At 37.5% G+C, this 14,524-nt stretch overlaps 1 protein-coding gene across 2 annotated transcripts; it reads right to left on the reverse strand.

The window, feature by feature from the left end:
- Positions 1 to 478: 478 nt before the first annotated feature.
- Positions 479 to 14,361, reverse strand: LOC103473439 (uncharacterized). 2 transcript variants are annotated; one of them, XM_008423695.2, is made up of 10 exons: positions 14,163 to 14,361; positions 13,045 to 13,062; positions 12,802 to 12,932; positions 12,568 to 12,691; positions 10,587 to 10,753; positions 9,132 to 9,285; positions 8,949 to 9,032; positions 8,242 to 8,412; positions 6,127 to 6,179; positions 479 to 897 (listed from the first exon to the last, which is right to left on the reverse strand). In XM_008423695.2, the coding sequence occupies exons 2-10, from the start codon at positions 13,055 to 13,057 to the stop codon at positions 877 to 879; spliced, it is 918 nt and encodes a 305-aa protein (XP_008421917.1). In that variant the 5' UTR covers positions 13,058 to 13,062; positions 14,163 to 14,361; the 3' UTR covers positions 479 to 876. The 2 variants fall into 2 exon arrangements, with proteins under 2 accessions (XP_008421917.1, XP_008421914.1); XM_008423692.2 differs by having other exon boundaries at positions 13,045 to 14,361.
- Between the last annotated feature and the right edge of the window lie 163 nt (positions 14,362 to 14,524).

The following is a 14,524-nucleotide window of genomic DNA, read 5'->3' on the forward strand; positions in this document are numbered from 1 at the left end:
ACAACAGGCATGAATATTAAAATCACCAACAATAAGAACTCGGTCATACCTTGGCATGATATCAACCAAGAAATCAGAAAAGTCATTTATAAAGTTTTTGTTGTACTTTAGTGGCCAATAGACTGCCTCACACAGAAACAGTGTGAGAGCTGCCGAGTTCAAATAGGCTGATCTCAAAGCTACTAAACGAGGCCAGAGGCAACTGTTTACAAGTAAAATAACTTTTAAAAACATTCACTATACCTCCACCGGACCCTGACATCCTTGGAGCATTAAAAAAGCTGCAGTTCCGCGGTACAAGTGTCAAAAATGCTGGAGTCACCCAAACCACTTATCAAATCAATCAATCAAATTTTATTTGTATAGCACATTTCAGCAGCAAGGCATTTCAAGGTGCTTTACATAATAAAAAAATAAAAACAGCATGTGACATTGAATAAACAGTAAGAAAGAGAAAAAGATTTTGAAAAAAAAAAAGGTCCATAACTCTGTTATAAATAAAACATCCAATCCTTGAGAGGAAAAGAAATCTCTAATGACAAAAGTTTTATTTGCCAGCGACTTGGAATTTACCAAACCGATCCTGGCAGAAATCGGCGGGTCTACACCATCAGCTGGCGTCTGGTACTCCCGGCGAAGAGGCCGCAGGTTGCTAGGATTCACCCTGCGTCTACAGGGCTGAGGAGCGCAGGCACCACACGATGACCACACCACAGCCACAGTAGTGCCTGTGGTTATCGGGGCAGCCACCCTCAAACTGGAGCAGTGGCTAAAATAGATTCCAGGAACAGCATCAGACATCTCAGTCCAGAAATGTGCAGTTCTAGGGACAGTCAAGATACTGCGGCTCCCAGGCTTCTGGTAGAGGACCCGAGCTCAGAGGATGAAAGAGTCCACCTGCGGAAAGGTGAGAAGGGAATTTTTATAAATATATATATATATATATATATATATACACACACACACTTTGTCTGAGTATCTCCAAGTAGGTTTGACCTTGCAGTAAACTACATTATGTTTTTCTTAATTATATGAGTGTGTAGTTTATATATTTTTCCTTGCGGTATGATTAGCATAATTGCTTATGAGCACAACATTTCCCAAATACAATGTGACCCCAACACTGAAACTGTGAGTTTCTGTAACAGTATACGTTGAGTAACTGAGGAACATAACATAAACATGCAATATTGAGGGCTCTCTAACAAGCACCATGATCTGCAGAAGTGCTCACATCACATAACTATTTCTAGCATATGCAATGCTGCAGCCACAAATTCCAAGATATTTTACAAAAAAGATGATTACTACAGATCAACACAAAGTGCTGCATAACTGTAAAGTGCAAGGCAAATAATTTGCAAACTTTCTACCTTTCTGATAACATTTTAAAACTTAGAAAGCTGACTCATAACTTGGGAACAGGAAATGTAACAAGGCAAGTGATATCAGATCTGAACCTGTCTGAACAATGTCAGATGATACATAGGGTACTCACAGAAAGGAACATTTTGAGGCTGCTTTTAAAGTGGGTGTTTTTGTTTTTTAACAGAATTCCTTTAACTCAAAAGAGCTAAAGCCAATTCTTAGGAGTAAATAGTGTTTTTATTCTAATTTCTGCCTTTGCAATGATACTGCTAAAATATCTTTTTCTGTAAATATTTTTGTCTTTGTTCTGTAGCCTATACTTATCACAAAACATTAGGCAATATCAAGAACAGTTCGTTATAACTACAATATTTACGAATAAATTTAAACAGGGCCTGCCAAAGTGAGCCCGCCTGTTGGAACCCAGCGTTCTGATGTTAAAAATTAGCATCAATGCTAAAGTAAGCTACAATGTACTCAATAGCATGTGGAGAGTCACAAACATGTTGAGTAACATGGATTTATTCCATTCAGTATGTTACTCCATTCAGCCAAAATGGTAATGTTAGCCTAAATGCAGACAGTAGCATGTGGGCTCTAACTAGCATGTTGTTTTACATTGACTTCCTCCATCCAGTGTGCTAAACATGGTTAATAAATAAACAAAACAGCTAAAAATCTTACTTTAGGAAAAATGCCACTGTTAATGTGGGCAGTAGTTACATTAGCAATGTTTGTGATAATGTTTGCGCACTGCTTTCTGATTTTTACTTTTGCAAAAATAAAAATTGTTTACTTCGTGGCACTTGGTTACCAGAAAACGCTCTCATCTCTTAGCAACAGACTAACAACAAATATTGTTATTGCTCAAAAAACATAAGATTTCTTCTGCTGTTTTGAAATACTACTTATCTTACACTTGCAAGAATTGTCCAGTTAGTGAATTTTGCAGAAAAGTTAATTATATATGTTTTTTTATCATTAGTGGTAAATTTATTATAAAACACATTCAACACATAAAAATCTCAATTTATACTTCGTGGCAGTTCGTTACCAGAAAAAAAATCCGCTTATCTTTTAACGCCAGATTAATAATAAGTAATATTGTTTATAAAACATAAGCGCTTTCAAAATACTGCTTATCTGCTTAGACACAAGAAATTTACAGTTGGAAAATTTAGCAAAAGTGAAAAAAATGTTTTACTTTATGGAACTTGGTTACCAGAAAACGCGATCATCCCTTAGCAACAGATTAGCAACAAAAATTGTTATTGTTCAAAAAACTTATTTCTTCTGATCTTTTGTAATACCACTTATTTTACACTAACAAGAATTGTGCCGTTGGTGAATTTTGCAGAAAAGTTCATTGTTTTTGTCATCACCAGTAGATACATTACAAAACACACATTCAACACAAAAGTAAAAATCTCGATTTATACTTCACGGCAGTTCGTTACCAGAACAAAAACCCACTTATCTCTTAACACCAAATTAATAACAAGTTATATAGTTTATAGAATATAAGCTCTTTCAAAAATACTCCTTATCTGCTTAGACACAAGAAATTTACAGTTGGAAAATTTTGCAAAAGTGAAAATCAGATGTTTACTTTGTGGAAGTTGGTTACCAGAAAACGCGATCATCCCTTAGCAACAGATTAGCGAAAAAATTCTTATTCAAAAAATATCTTTCTTCTGCTCTTTTGAAATAGCACTTATTTTATACTTGTTAAGAATTGTGTGGTTGGTGAATTTTGCAGAAAAGTTCATTCTTTTTGTCATCACCAGTAGATACATTACAAAACACACATTCAACACAAAAGTAAAAATCTTGATTTATACTTTGTGGCCACCCACTTTGGATGTTATCATCCCATAGAATGGCCATTATCAGTGGTAATCAGCCCCGTTGAATGGTCTCAGTTGGTCACTACTGTGTCTTCTAGCAGGCTCAGAAGGTTGTTATCAACCATTCGTATCAGTGATCACAGCAGATTGTTGCTGATGGAATCTTTTTTTTTTTTTTACCCTTTTTAAAAAAAAACTTTATGTACAATTTATGTGCTAGTTTGAGTAGGATATCAAGAATGTACAAAAAAAAGCCAAATGTATGTGTCATATGACTTTAATTTGGTATTTAAAAACACCTGACTAAAATCTAAAACCGGAGGGTGTTTTTTTTGTTGTTGTTAGCTTGTTGTAAAACCTACATTTACAATTTACCTTCTATTTTTTTAGGATTTTTTTTAATCATTTACTCAAAATAAATGCCAAAATGTAACAATAAGGACTTAATTAACAGTAAGACTTCGTTAATTTTATTTGATCTTTAGACAAGACCTGTTCTCTCAATCTTCCGCTTGCGATAGTCATAAATTTCTGCTTTTTTTTAACATAAAATCAGCCTAACTGATACATCATGACATAATGATTGCAAATATCTTTTATTTATATATCTGTTATTGTTTTTATATATATATATAAATAACAATATGTTATATATATATACACGCTCCTGATCAAAATCTTAAGACCAGTCAAAAAATTGCAAGAATTTGCATTTTGCACTAGAGCTTCACAATGTTATAGAAAAACAATCAGTGCAAGAGATAACTTTTGAGCAGGGAATTTTCTGAAAACTGCCTTTACACTCAAACATGATTTTTTTTCAGCTGATCAAAAGTTTAAGACCATAGTCTTTAAAAGCCAAAACCTGTGCAAAAGTCTGGATTCCATCTCATTTTCTGTCAAGTCTTTACACTGTCAAGACCTCCTGATGGCAAAAGCAAAAAAAGCTCACTGACTTTGAACGTGGTAGGATTGTTCAGCTGCATAAGCAAGGCCTCTCACAACATGCCATCGCTGCTGAGGTTGGATGCAGTCACAGCCATTTTGCATTTTTTAAATGATCCTGAGGGTTATGGAACAAAAAAGTCAAGTGGTAGACCCAAATAAATTTCACCAGCTCTGASCCGCAGGATCCGATTGGCTGTCCGTCAAGACACGGGABGATCCTCTACCCAAATTAAGGCCATTACTGGTGCTGACTGCAGCCCAATAACCATCAGACGGCATCTGCRAGAGAAGGGCTTCAGAAACAAAAAACGTCTTCAAAGGCCATGTCTTCTTCAACGCCACAAAATTGCCCGTTTGGACTTTGCAAGGGTACACCAAACATGGGATATTGAAAAGTGGAAGAAAGTTGTCTTCTCTGATGAGAACAAATTTTACGTTGATGGTCCTGATGGCTTCCAACGTTACTGGCATGACAAGGAGATCCCACCTGAGATGTTTTCTACATGGCAGTGGTGGGGGCGTCATCATGATTTGGGGTGCATTTTCCTTCAGAGGAACAATGGAGCTTCAGGTTGTGCAGGGGCATCAAACAGCAGCTGGCTGTGTGGAGATGTTGCAGCGGGCATCCCTCATGACTGAGGGCCCTCGTCTGTGTGGTAATGATTGGGTTTTTCAACAGGACAATGCTGCAGTTCACAATGCCCGCCTGACAAAGGAGTTCTTCCAAGAGAATAACATCGCTCTTTTGGACCATCCTGCATGTTCCCCGGATCTAAACCCAATTGAGAACATTTGGGGATGGATGGCAAGGGAAGTTTACAAAAATGGACATCAGTTCCAGACAGTGGATGCCTTTCGTGAAGCCATCTTCAACACTTGGAGCAATGTTCCCACTAGCCTCCTGGAAACACTGGCATCTAGCATGCCTAAACAATTGTTTGAAGTCATCAACAAGAATGGTGGAGCTACTCATTACCGAGTCCTTTGTTTTGACACTTTGATTTCTGATTTCGGGGTTTTCAGGTTTTTTTGATCTATGGTCTTAAACTTTTGATCAGCTGAAAAACTCATGCTTGAGTGTAAATGCAGTTTTCAATTGATTTCCCGCTCAAAGGTTTTTGCCTCTTACGCTGATTTCTTCTTTTAACATTGTGAAGCTCTACTTAGAGCCTTCTTAAGATCCAATAGTGCAAAATGCAAGTTCTTGCAGTTTTTTAACTGGTCTTAAGATTTTGATCAGGAGTGTATATAGTTGTATATATATATTTTCCGCACTATAAGGTGCACCTAAAAACCTTCAATTTCCTCAAAAGCCGACAGTGAGCCTTATAATCCGGTGCACCTTATATATGGACCAATAAGGTCTAGCAACTACGGTAAGCAGCTGCCGACTTCATTTTCGCCTGTAGAAGAAGAAGCGCGCGGTGCTGGGACAGTTGTGAGAACGCTGGTTTGTTAATAAAGTTTGACTGACTTATCTACCTACTGACCGTCTAGAATCAGGTCGTCTGCAGGTCATTTAGCACCACGTTCTCCACGAACATGCTGTGCGCGAAGGGAGAAGGGTGACCATCGTCTGGCCACGCCCCGGCCTAGTCGCGGAAGGCTCTCCTCGCCGACCAGTCGAACTGTTTTGCTGACATTCACTTTAGTGCAGCTCCATCTAGTGGATGCATAATGTAATTCCAGCCTCTATTGTAGCGTCTATTCTATGTGCCTCATAATGCGGCTTATATATGAAAAAAGTTTTAAAATGGGCCATTCATTGAAGGTGCACCTTATAATCCGGTGCGCCTTATAGTGCGGAAAATACGATTATATATATATATATATATATGTTTTCATATGATTATATGAAAATATGTTTGTAACATTTTAAAATGTTTAATAATTGTATTAGTAGTAATAATAATAACAAATTACGGATTCCACCCGACAAAACATTAAAGAAGAAGACGCTTACCTCATCGGATGCAACACTTTCCATAGTTGCAGCTGGTGAGTACCACCCTGAATCTGTCAAAAAAAAAATGGTAGTAAAAAACACAAAAGACCGAAAGTGTACGTTTATAAATCTGCTAATGTTTGTTGTATGAGTGAATGTTAGCGAGACTGTGCCACAGCATGTGCTTGTAGAGATTTAGACGCATTTTTAACCCTAATTGGTGGAAAAAATACACGGGAAACTCACAAAAATAGCCTCTTAGAAGTCACTCAGGTTCAATGGTAGCTGTCCTTCATACCTTTACTAACATTATTGTTGCAGTTTATTTTTCAGACTGATGGCACTGAAATTGTGGCTATGAATGCCAACTTTGGCCTCGTACGAAAAAAGAGCTCTGGAAGTACAAACCGGATTCCAAAAAAGTTGGGACACTAAACAAATTGTGAATAAAAACTGAATGCAGTGATGTGGAGATGGCAAATGTTAATTTTTTATTCGTAATAGTACATAGATAACAGATCAAAAGTTTAATCTGAGTAAATGTAACATTTTAAAGGAAAAATATGTTGATTCAAAATTTCACAGTGTCTACCAGTCCCAAAAAAGTTGGGACAAGTAGCAATAAATGGCTGGAAAAAGGAAATTGAGCATATAACAAACAGCTGGAAGACCAATTAACACTAATTAGGTCAATTGACAACATGATTGGGTATAAAAAGAGCTGCCCAGAGTTTCAGTGTCTCTCTGAAGCCAAGGTGGTAAGAGGATCACCAATTCCACCATTGTTGTGCAGAAAGATAGTGCAGCAATACCAGAAAGGTGCTACCCAGCGTAAAATAGCAAAGACTTTTACGTTATCATCATCAACCATGCATAACATCATCAAAAGATTCAGAGAATCTGGAACAATCGCTGTGCGTAAGGGTCAAGCCCGCACAACTCTACTGGATGCTCGTGATCTCCGGGCCCTTAAACGTCACTGCACCTCAAACAGGAAGGCCACTGTCAAGGAAATAACAGCATGAGCTCAGGAATACTCCCAGAAAGCATCGTCAGTGAACACAATCCACCATGCCATCCGCTGCTGCCAGCTGAAACTCAAAGAGGAAGCCATTTCTAAGCAAGCTCCAGTGCAAAGCTCAGCCGTTTGCACTGGGCCAGGAGTCATTTAAAATGGAGTGAGGCAAAATGGACGACTGTTCTGTGTTCAGATGAGTCATGATTTGAAGTTCTTTATGGCGCACTGGGACGCCATGTCATCAACGCTCCATTCAGCAGCCTGCATCACCGATGGTCTGGGGTTGCATGAGTGCTTGTGGCCTGGGCAGCTCTAGACGTCATCTCTTTCAGGGAAGACCCTGCATTTTTCCACAAAATAATGCCAGACCACATTCTGCAGCAATAACAACATCATGGCTATGTAGAAGGATCCGGGTACTGAAATGTCCAGCCTGCAGTCCAGATCTTTCACCTATAGAGAACATTTGGCGCATCATAAAGAGGAAGGTGCGACAAAGAAGGCCCAGGACGATTGAACAGTTAGAGGCCTGTATTAGACATGAATGGAGAGCATTCCTATTTCTAAACCTGAGAAACTGGTCTCCTCTGTCCCCAGACGTCTGAGTGTTGTAAGAAGGGGAGATGCCATACAGTGGTAAAAATGGCCTTCTTCCAACTTTTTTGGGATTTATTGACGCCATGAAAGTTTGAAACAACATTTTTCCCTTAAAATGATACATCCTCTCAGTTTAAACTTTTGATCTGTGATTTGTGTTGTATTGTGAATACAATATTAGATGTTGGCACCTCCACATCATTGCATTCAGTTTTTATTCACAATTTGTTTAGTGTCCCAACTTTTTTGGAATCCGGTTTGTAGTATTATCTTATGCAGTTATCAAACTATTTTTTTTTCTAAACAGACTCTCTTATCCTAAATATGTCATCACAGAGCTGAGGAAAAAAACATCAATCTGCATATCATTTATGACATTGCATGTGTCCTGTCCAGACATCATCATAAACATGATCTCTCAACAACAGACCACCCCACTGCATGATTACAAAGTACATTTTTTACAGGATGACTTCCATTTAAATATAATCTATCAACATTTATGCTCAAACACTTACTAATTTGAAAGGAAATTTGCTCTGCATTCTTTAAAATGTCTTCCAATTGTTTCCGTCCGTAGTGGCATGGCTTTTTCAGTGTGATGCCACCGGGTAGTCCAGAAGCGTTGATAATCATGCTGTGATTTTGAATAGAAATGTACGGGAGCCTGCCTCTGCCACCCGCTTCATCTAAAAATGACAAGAAATTTTTTTTTAAAGTTTGTACATATTTGCAGTCAAGCTGAGGATTAAAAAGTGGATTGGTAATACAGAGCTCCAAATTTACTATCACTCGGGGTCTCTTGTATAAAACATTGTGCAGTTTTCACAATAAAACTTGGTGTACAGACAAATTTAGAAAAGTGCAATGCACCAAAAAATTCTAAAATATACAGCCGTGCGCATGCAGATACCTGTGCACCTCGCCTTTATAAATCACAATTATTGAGAAAGATAGCAAAGCTGCTGATCAGTTCTTAGTGTAAAGCTTACAAAAACGCAAAGCAAATTTTTGTATGCCAACTTGTGCATACAATATGGCAAACAACGTTTTGGTGCATGTGCACAATCATACATGAGGCCCCTGGTTAATTGACAAGGTGTTACAGACCATTATGTACATATATACGCAGCTACGTACTTTATTACTGCAATGAAGTTAAATTAGGAATAGAATAGATTGACCATGACTAGAAAATTACTATAGGATGATAATGTATTCCTACTGTATTTTCTGTTGAATAACTCCTGCACTTTCTTCACCATGGTATCTACGGGTACTTTGACAGCAGAAGTAGATGAAGAGTTTCCTTAAAACACAGTGCAAACAAGAGAAAAAAGATAATGTAAATATTAAGTCTGTTGTGCTGTTACTTAATTTTGAGGTATCCCTGTCAGTTTGTGAAAACCTTTAAAATGCAGAGCAAAGGCGTCCAGTACGTCTGTACGGTCGAAAAACGAAGAAGCACCTTTGCTGCTCACTTCAAGAACGTCCAAGACAGGCTTTTGATGGTCAAACATCATCACACCAGTCTCCACACCAAGCTTCTCAAGACTGGCAACCTTCAACGATGTTTAAAAGAAGAGTCATTGAAAACGGCAGAAATACATAACATTACAAGTGATAGGAATAAAGTTATTGAGGTCGAAAAGTTACATTATTTTAAGTCAGTCAGAAATAAAACATAGTACAACATTCCGTATTTCTATTACACATAACAAAAGGTAGATGACATTAATACATTCAAGGTAGTCTTTGAATTTTTATTTTCGATTAGAACACCATGCTTTGCCTAAAAATGATGTGACCCTTACAGATTTCTTCTATGACTTTTTCTCCCACTTAAATGTTTCACAACAAAAAGAAAAATTTATTTTGAGTGAAAGTAAGTAAACACAAAAAGAATTACCAAAACGAAACTTTTATTCATTCAGGGAAAGTAGCTATCCAAAAGAAACATGACCTGTATGAAAATGGTAATTTAACCCGTCATTGTGTCACCTTTAGCAGCAACAACATTGAGAGTTTCTGATAAATGAAGAAGAGTATTCGACATCACCGCTGTGGAACGTTTGCTCACTCTGACCCACATTGAAGGACTTTTGTGATATGAATGTTTAAGGCAATACTAAATTATGAAAAACATGGAAACAAGTTTTAAACTTTGAGTAAGACAATCAAATTTTTATATTTTTTTTATATCTGGATATGGCCTTGGTGCTGTGCAATGGATCATTGTTCCACAGCATATCCATACTGTGACAGGGCTTAATTAGGAAAACAAATAAACAAGGTCCTGAGGCAGCAAACTAATCCCAAATCTTAGCAATACTATCTCAATTTTTAACTGTGAAAATGATTGTGTCACCAGATTTGTTTTTTGTTAACAAATTAAATCATTATATGAAAATGTATTTTCTTTTTACTACTATTACCTTATATGATTAATCATTTTTTTATGATGTGAAACAATTAAGTGGGGTTAAACTGCAAGCACAGATGAAATATGTCATGCGCAAGCATCTTATCACAGATAAATAGTAAATGGCATGTAGAGCACTGTATAGTGCTTCATTCAGCTAGAGGACCTGAAATAACTTTACACTACATTAAGTCATTAACGCACTGATGATGGTGGGCAGTAACTCACCACCCAATAGGGTTAAAGCCACTGCTGTTTTCAGGCAGTCTGACAGAAGTGAGGCTGTCATGCACTGGAACCACTAGCAGGCAAAGCATGTCGACTAAGACAGACGTAGCAGGCATTCAAACTGGAAACCCAATGATTACAGGGTTAACTCCTAACACTATTTCCAATACACAGTTACATGGCTTGGAGTCATTCTTATCATATATGAAAAACCTCTATTTTGATCTGCTTGAGGTGCTTTTTCACTTTCAGGCTTCGCATCTCTGGGCTAAGGTAGTCTGAAGTACGTTGAACTTTCAGAGCCGCTGCCTCCTCAGCATATTTTCTCTTCTGCACTTCCTCTAGAGTGGACCATTTCGGTGTAATATCTTTCAGGCTTCCTAATAGGAAAGAAAAAAAAAAAAAAAGACGGCAAGCAATCCATTAAGGTTGTACAGATCTCTTATGGCTCACCCCGACTCAATTTGTGTAGATTTTTAGAAAGTTAAGGAAACTCTCTAACATTACATGGCAAATAGGAAAATTTTCATCAAGTACTCAAGATCTCACAAATGTAATTTGATGACATAAACTACACAATAAGAGTCAGATTTGTTTTGTAAGGATGGCTTATAAAAATAACAGTCAAAGGCTCCTGTGAGCAGAGCAGAGCAAATTACAGGGGTGCCCAAAGTGGGTCCTCGAGGACCGCTTGTTTTACTTCTCTGCCTGGTGGTTGTAACAACCTCCTCAACATGTCAATTTTCTTCTTTGGCCTTCTAATGAGCCATGATTGAATCACGGTGTGTTAAATCGCAGAGAGAACTACAACATGAAGGTTCCGGCCCTTGAGAATCAACTTTGGACACCACTGTTCTAGAAAGTAAATCGAACAGAACAATGCAAGTATTACACAACAACAAAATAACAAAGGCAAGATTCTTTTTTCAAAAATAAAGTTTATGAAGAGCCTGGTAAAAAAAAAAGACCCGTTGTACTACACATTGCCTCATCCAGAGGGTCTGGGCTATGGCTATTGAGACACTATTGCTTCCTGGAAACGTGGAGTCTGTAGAGGCGTTACATTTTACCCAATCGCTAATGTTTGCCGGTGACGTATGTCATGTGCCAGTTCAATGCCAAAAATTCTACTTGAAATTGCATTCGCTGCAAAAAAAAAAAAAATTCTGTCACTGCAAAGACGGAAGACCTGAGCTCATCGAGGCGGTTGTCCATGTTAATTACATATTTGGAAGGCCAACAAAGACTGAATGGTTTCCTTTACTTACTTTGCTGCCACTGCTAAAACTACAGGCTGACTGCAATTCTAAAACAGCACAGAAAATTGGCAGTCTTAACAACTTCTCCTTCTGTTCACTGATTGGCACAATAAAAAAGTCTGCGGGAGTGTGAGGGATTTACCCCCTTCCTAACAGGTGCTGTTTTTTGTATACTTTATATATTCTAATTTATTTGGGTAAATGTATTGTTTGGGGAAGTAATTTGATTTATTTACTTGTTTTAATCATTTTCTCATCTCTTTGAGGTCACCTGGTCATGTGTTGCCATGGAAGTACACCCATGAGCAGTGCTGACAAGGACCTGGTGTTTCCAATCAGCCTCATTGGGAAAATACATATTCTGAGAGGGAGGAGAGATGTATTTTTATTTTGATTGGATCCAGATTGTTTTTGTTTCTAGTTTTGCTTGAGTTAATTGTAACTGTGTAGACATTTTCTTTAGGGATTGTTTAGTACAAATGTTTGTTCTTTCTTTCTGAAAATGTGAATGTCTCCACCCCTCTAATTAGTCCTGGTGGAAGCCAATCCCTTAAAAGCCAGGTGGTTCAGATGAGAGGGAGATTAATCACGAACCACTCCATACCAGTAAGTGGCGGTAATGCTACTAACAGTTTGTTACCAAACGCCATGAAGAAGAAGAGAGGGAGATTCTCCCTCTTCTTGTTTTGTCTGACATGCTATGCTGTAAACTGAACTGAAGTGTGTAAAACTGAAGATAAAAGAAAAAATATTGAGAGCACTAAAACTGCTGGTTCCAGTCTGGTTTCTTTTTTTGATCGCAAACTAACAGGGAGATAATCCGAGTCAAGTGGAGAAAGCAAAGTCTGTGCTGTAAGTGAGAATTGCAATGATCAGGCTAGTTATACACACAACAATGCTTGTCAACATAACAGCTACAGTAAATCTTGTTTCACCCTTGTTCTTTAACAGATCCCTGCAGAACAGGTTGTAACCAGACAGGTCCTTCGTGTATAACTTTTTCTTTTTTTTTGATTGAGAAGAAACTCGGTTTTGTCTTCTGTAATTTCCAATCCAGTTCTAAAAGACATAAGAGTCTTGTTACAAAACAGCAAGCTTTATTTGATTTTTATATGAAATTGCATCCGAGTTCTGAAATGGAACTGCAATGATAACATTGGTGTACATACATCAATCACAAACGGTGGCAAGCCAGTGGCCTCTGCTGCTGCTCCAACCAGTGGAGATCCCACCCTCGTCATCCCTTCTTTATAGGCTTTCTGGAGGAAGACCATCACTTCCTCCGAGATATGTGTTCTCTCTTATCATGAAACGATAAAAAGCAGAGCATATGCAAAAATAATATTAAGGACAAACGCATATTTTCTTAGATCTTGCTGTATAGCTCATTGTTTAAGAGATGCTACACATACCTCTTCTTGACATTGAACCTAAAACAAAGATAGAAAATACAACCATGACTGAATAAACAGAAGGTAACTGTTTTTCTGGTATGTGGTAAATAAATATTAGCATGCATTGTGCTTGCATTGTATCCCCCAGAAAACATAAGCCCAGTGGTTGAGTGTTACAACAGTCAGTCTTCCTGTAGCCGGTCATGTTTTTGAGTTAAAAAATGTTTGAAGTTGACGGGAAATTTGAAATTACAGTGTGTTATTGAAAGATTGGAAGATTAATACTCGAACAATAACTATAAAGTCATAAAAAATGCAGACATTTTACAAAGACTTAAATAAACAATGCTTAGCCTGGTGGGGGCACAAATAAAGAATGATGGCCTCTCAGGCTTATAATACACTGTGGGAAACCCAGAAATGTAATGAACTGTATGATAGAATCCTACCATTAACTAATATAAACTATTATACAGAAGTTTTTTTTTAAAGATATATGAAGGCAATCAAAGAGAAATATAACAACGATGGCACTACGGATGCGAATTATCCGCACTCAAAATCAATATTGATCAGTATTGTATATATGTTTTCTTCCATCACAAAGCATTTTTTTCTGTTACGCCCTACGCATTTCTGTCAACACATCCTCGCCTGCTCCGCAATGCTACTCGAACACTATTTAAAGAGCTGAATGAGCACTATCAATGTGAAAATGAAGAAGCTTGTCGGGATTGCATTCAAGACGTCGGTATTTTGATTTTTTTGGTCGTACAACGGACACTGCTCTTATATGTAGGCATGGTTCTAAAGTGGGAGACAACAGAAAGAAGACAGAGATACTGTCACGCCGAGAAGTATAAAATAATAATAATAAACAATTTTAGTACATTGTTATTAAAGGTATGAAGGACAGCTACAGTTGAACCAGAGTGACTTTTAAGAGGTTACTTTAGCGAGCTTCCCGTGTATTTTTTCCACCAAATAAGGTTAAAAACGTGTCTAAATCTCTACAAGCACATGCTGTGCCACAGTCTCGCTAACATTAACTCATACAGCAGATTTACAAACGTACACTTTCGGTCTTTTGTGTTTTTTACTACATTTTTATTTGACAGATTCAGGGTGGTACTCACCAGCTGCAACTATGGAAAGTGTCGCATCCGATGACGTAAGCTCTTTAATGTTTTGTCGGGTGGAATTCGTAATTTATTATTATTATCATTACTACTAATATAATTATTAAACATTTTTCAAATGGTACAAACACATATTTTCATATAATCATATGAGAAAATCCGTCCGTACTTTTAGAAAACGTTTTATTAAATAGGATTAGGGCCAACCCTAACTTCTTCTTAACATTATTAATGGATTGCAAGCAACTTCGGATGTGCATACAACCACCTAGAGGAGGCTATGAGGTTGGACAACTCATAACACTCATCTACAATATATCTTCTAATTTTATTGTATGTTATATATGTATATAACTATA

The sequence above is a fragment of the Poecilia reticulata genome, linkage group LG12 (assembly GCF_000633615.1).
Source record: "Poecilia reticulata strain Guanapo linkage group LG12, Guppy_female_1.0+MT, whole genome shotgun sequence".
Classification (NCBI taxonomy): domain Eukaryota; kingdom Metazoa; phylum Chordata; class Actinopteri; order Cyprinodontiformes; family Poeciliidae; genus Poecilia; species Poecilia reticulata.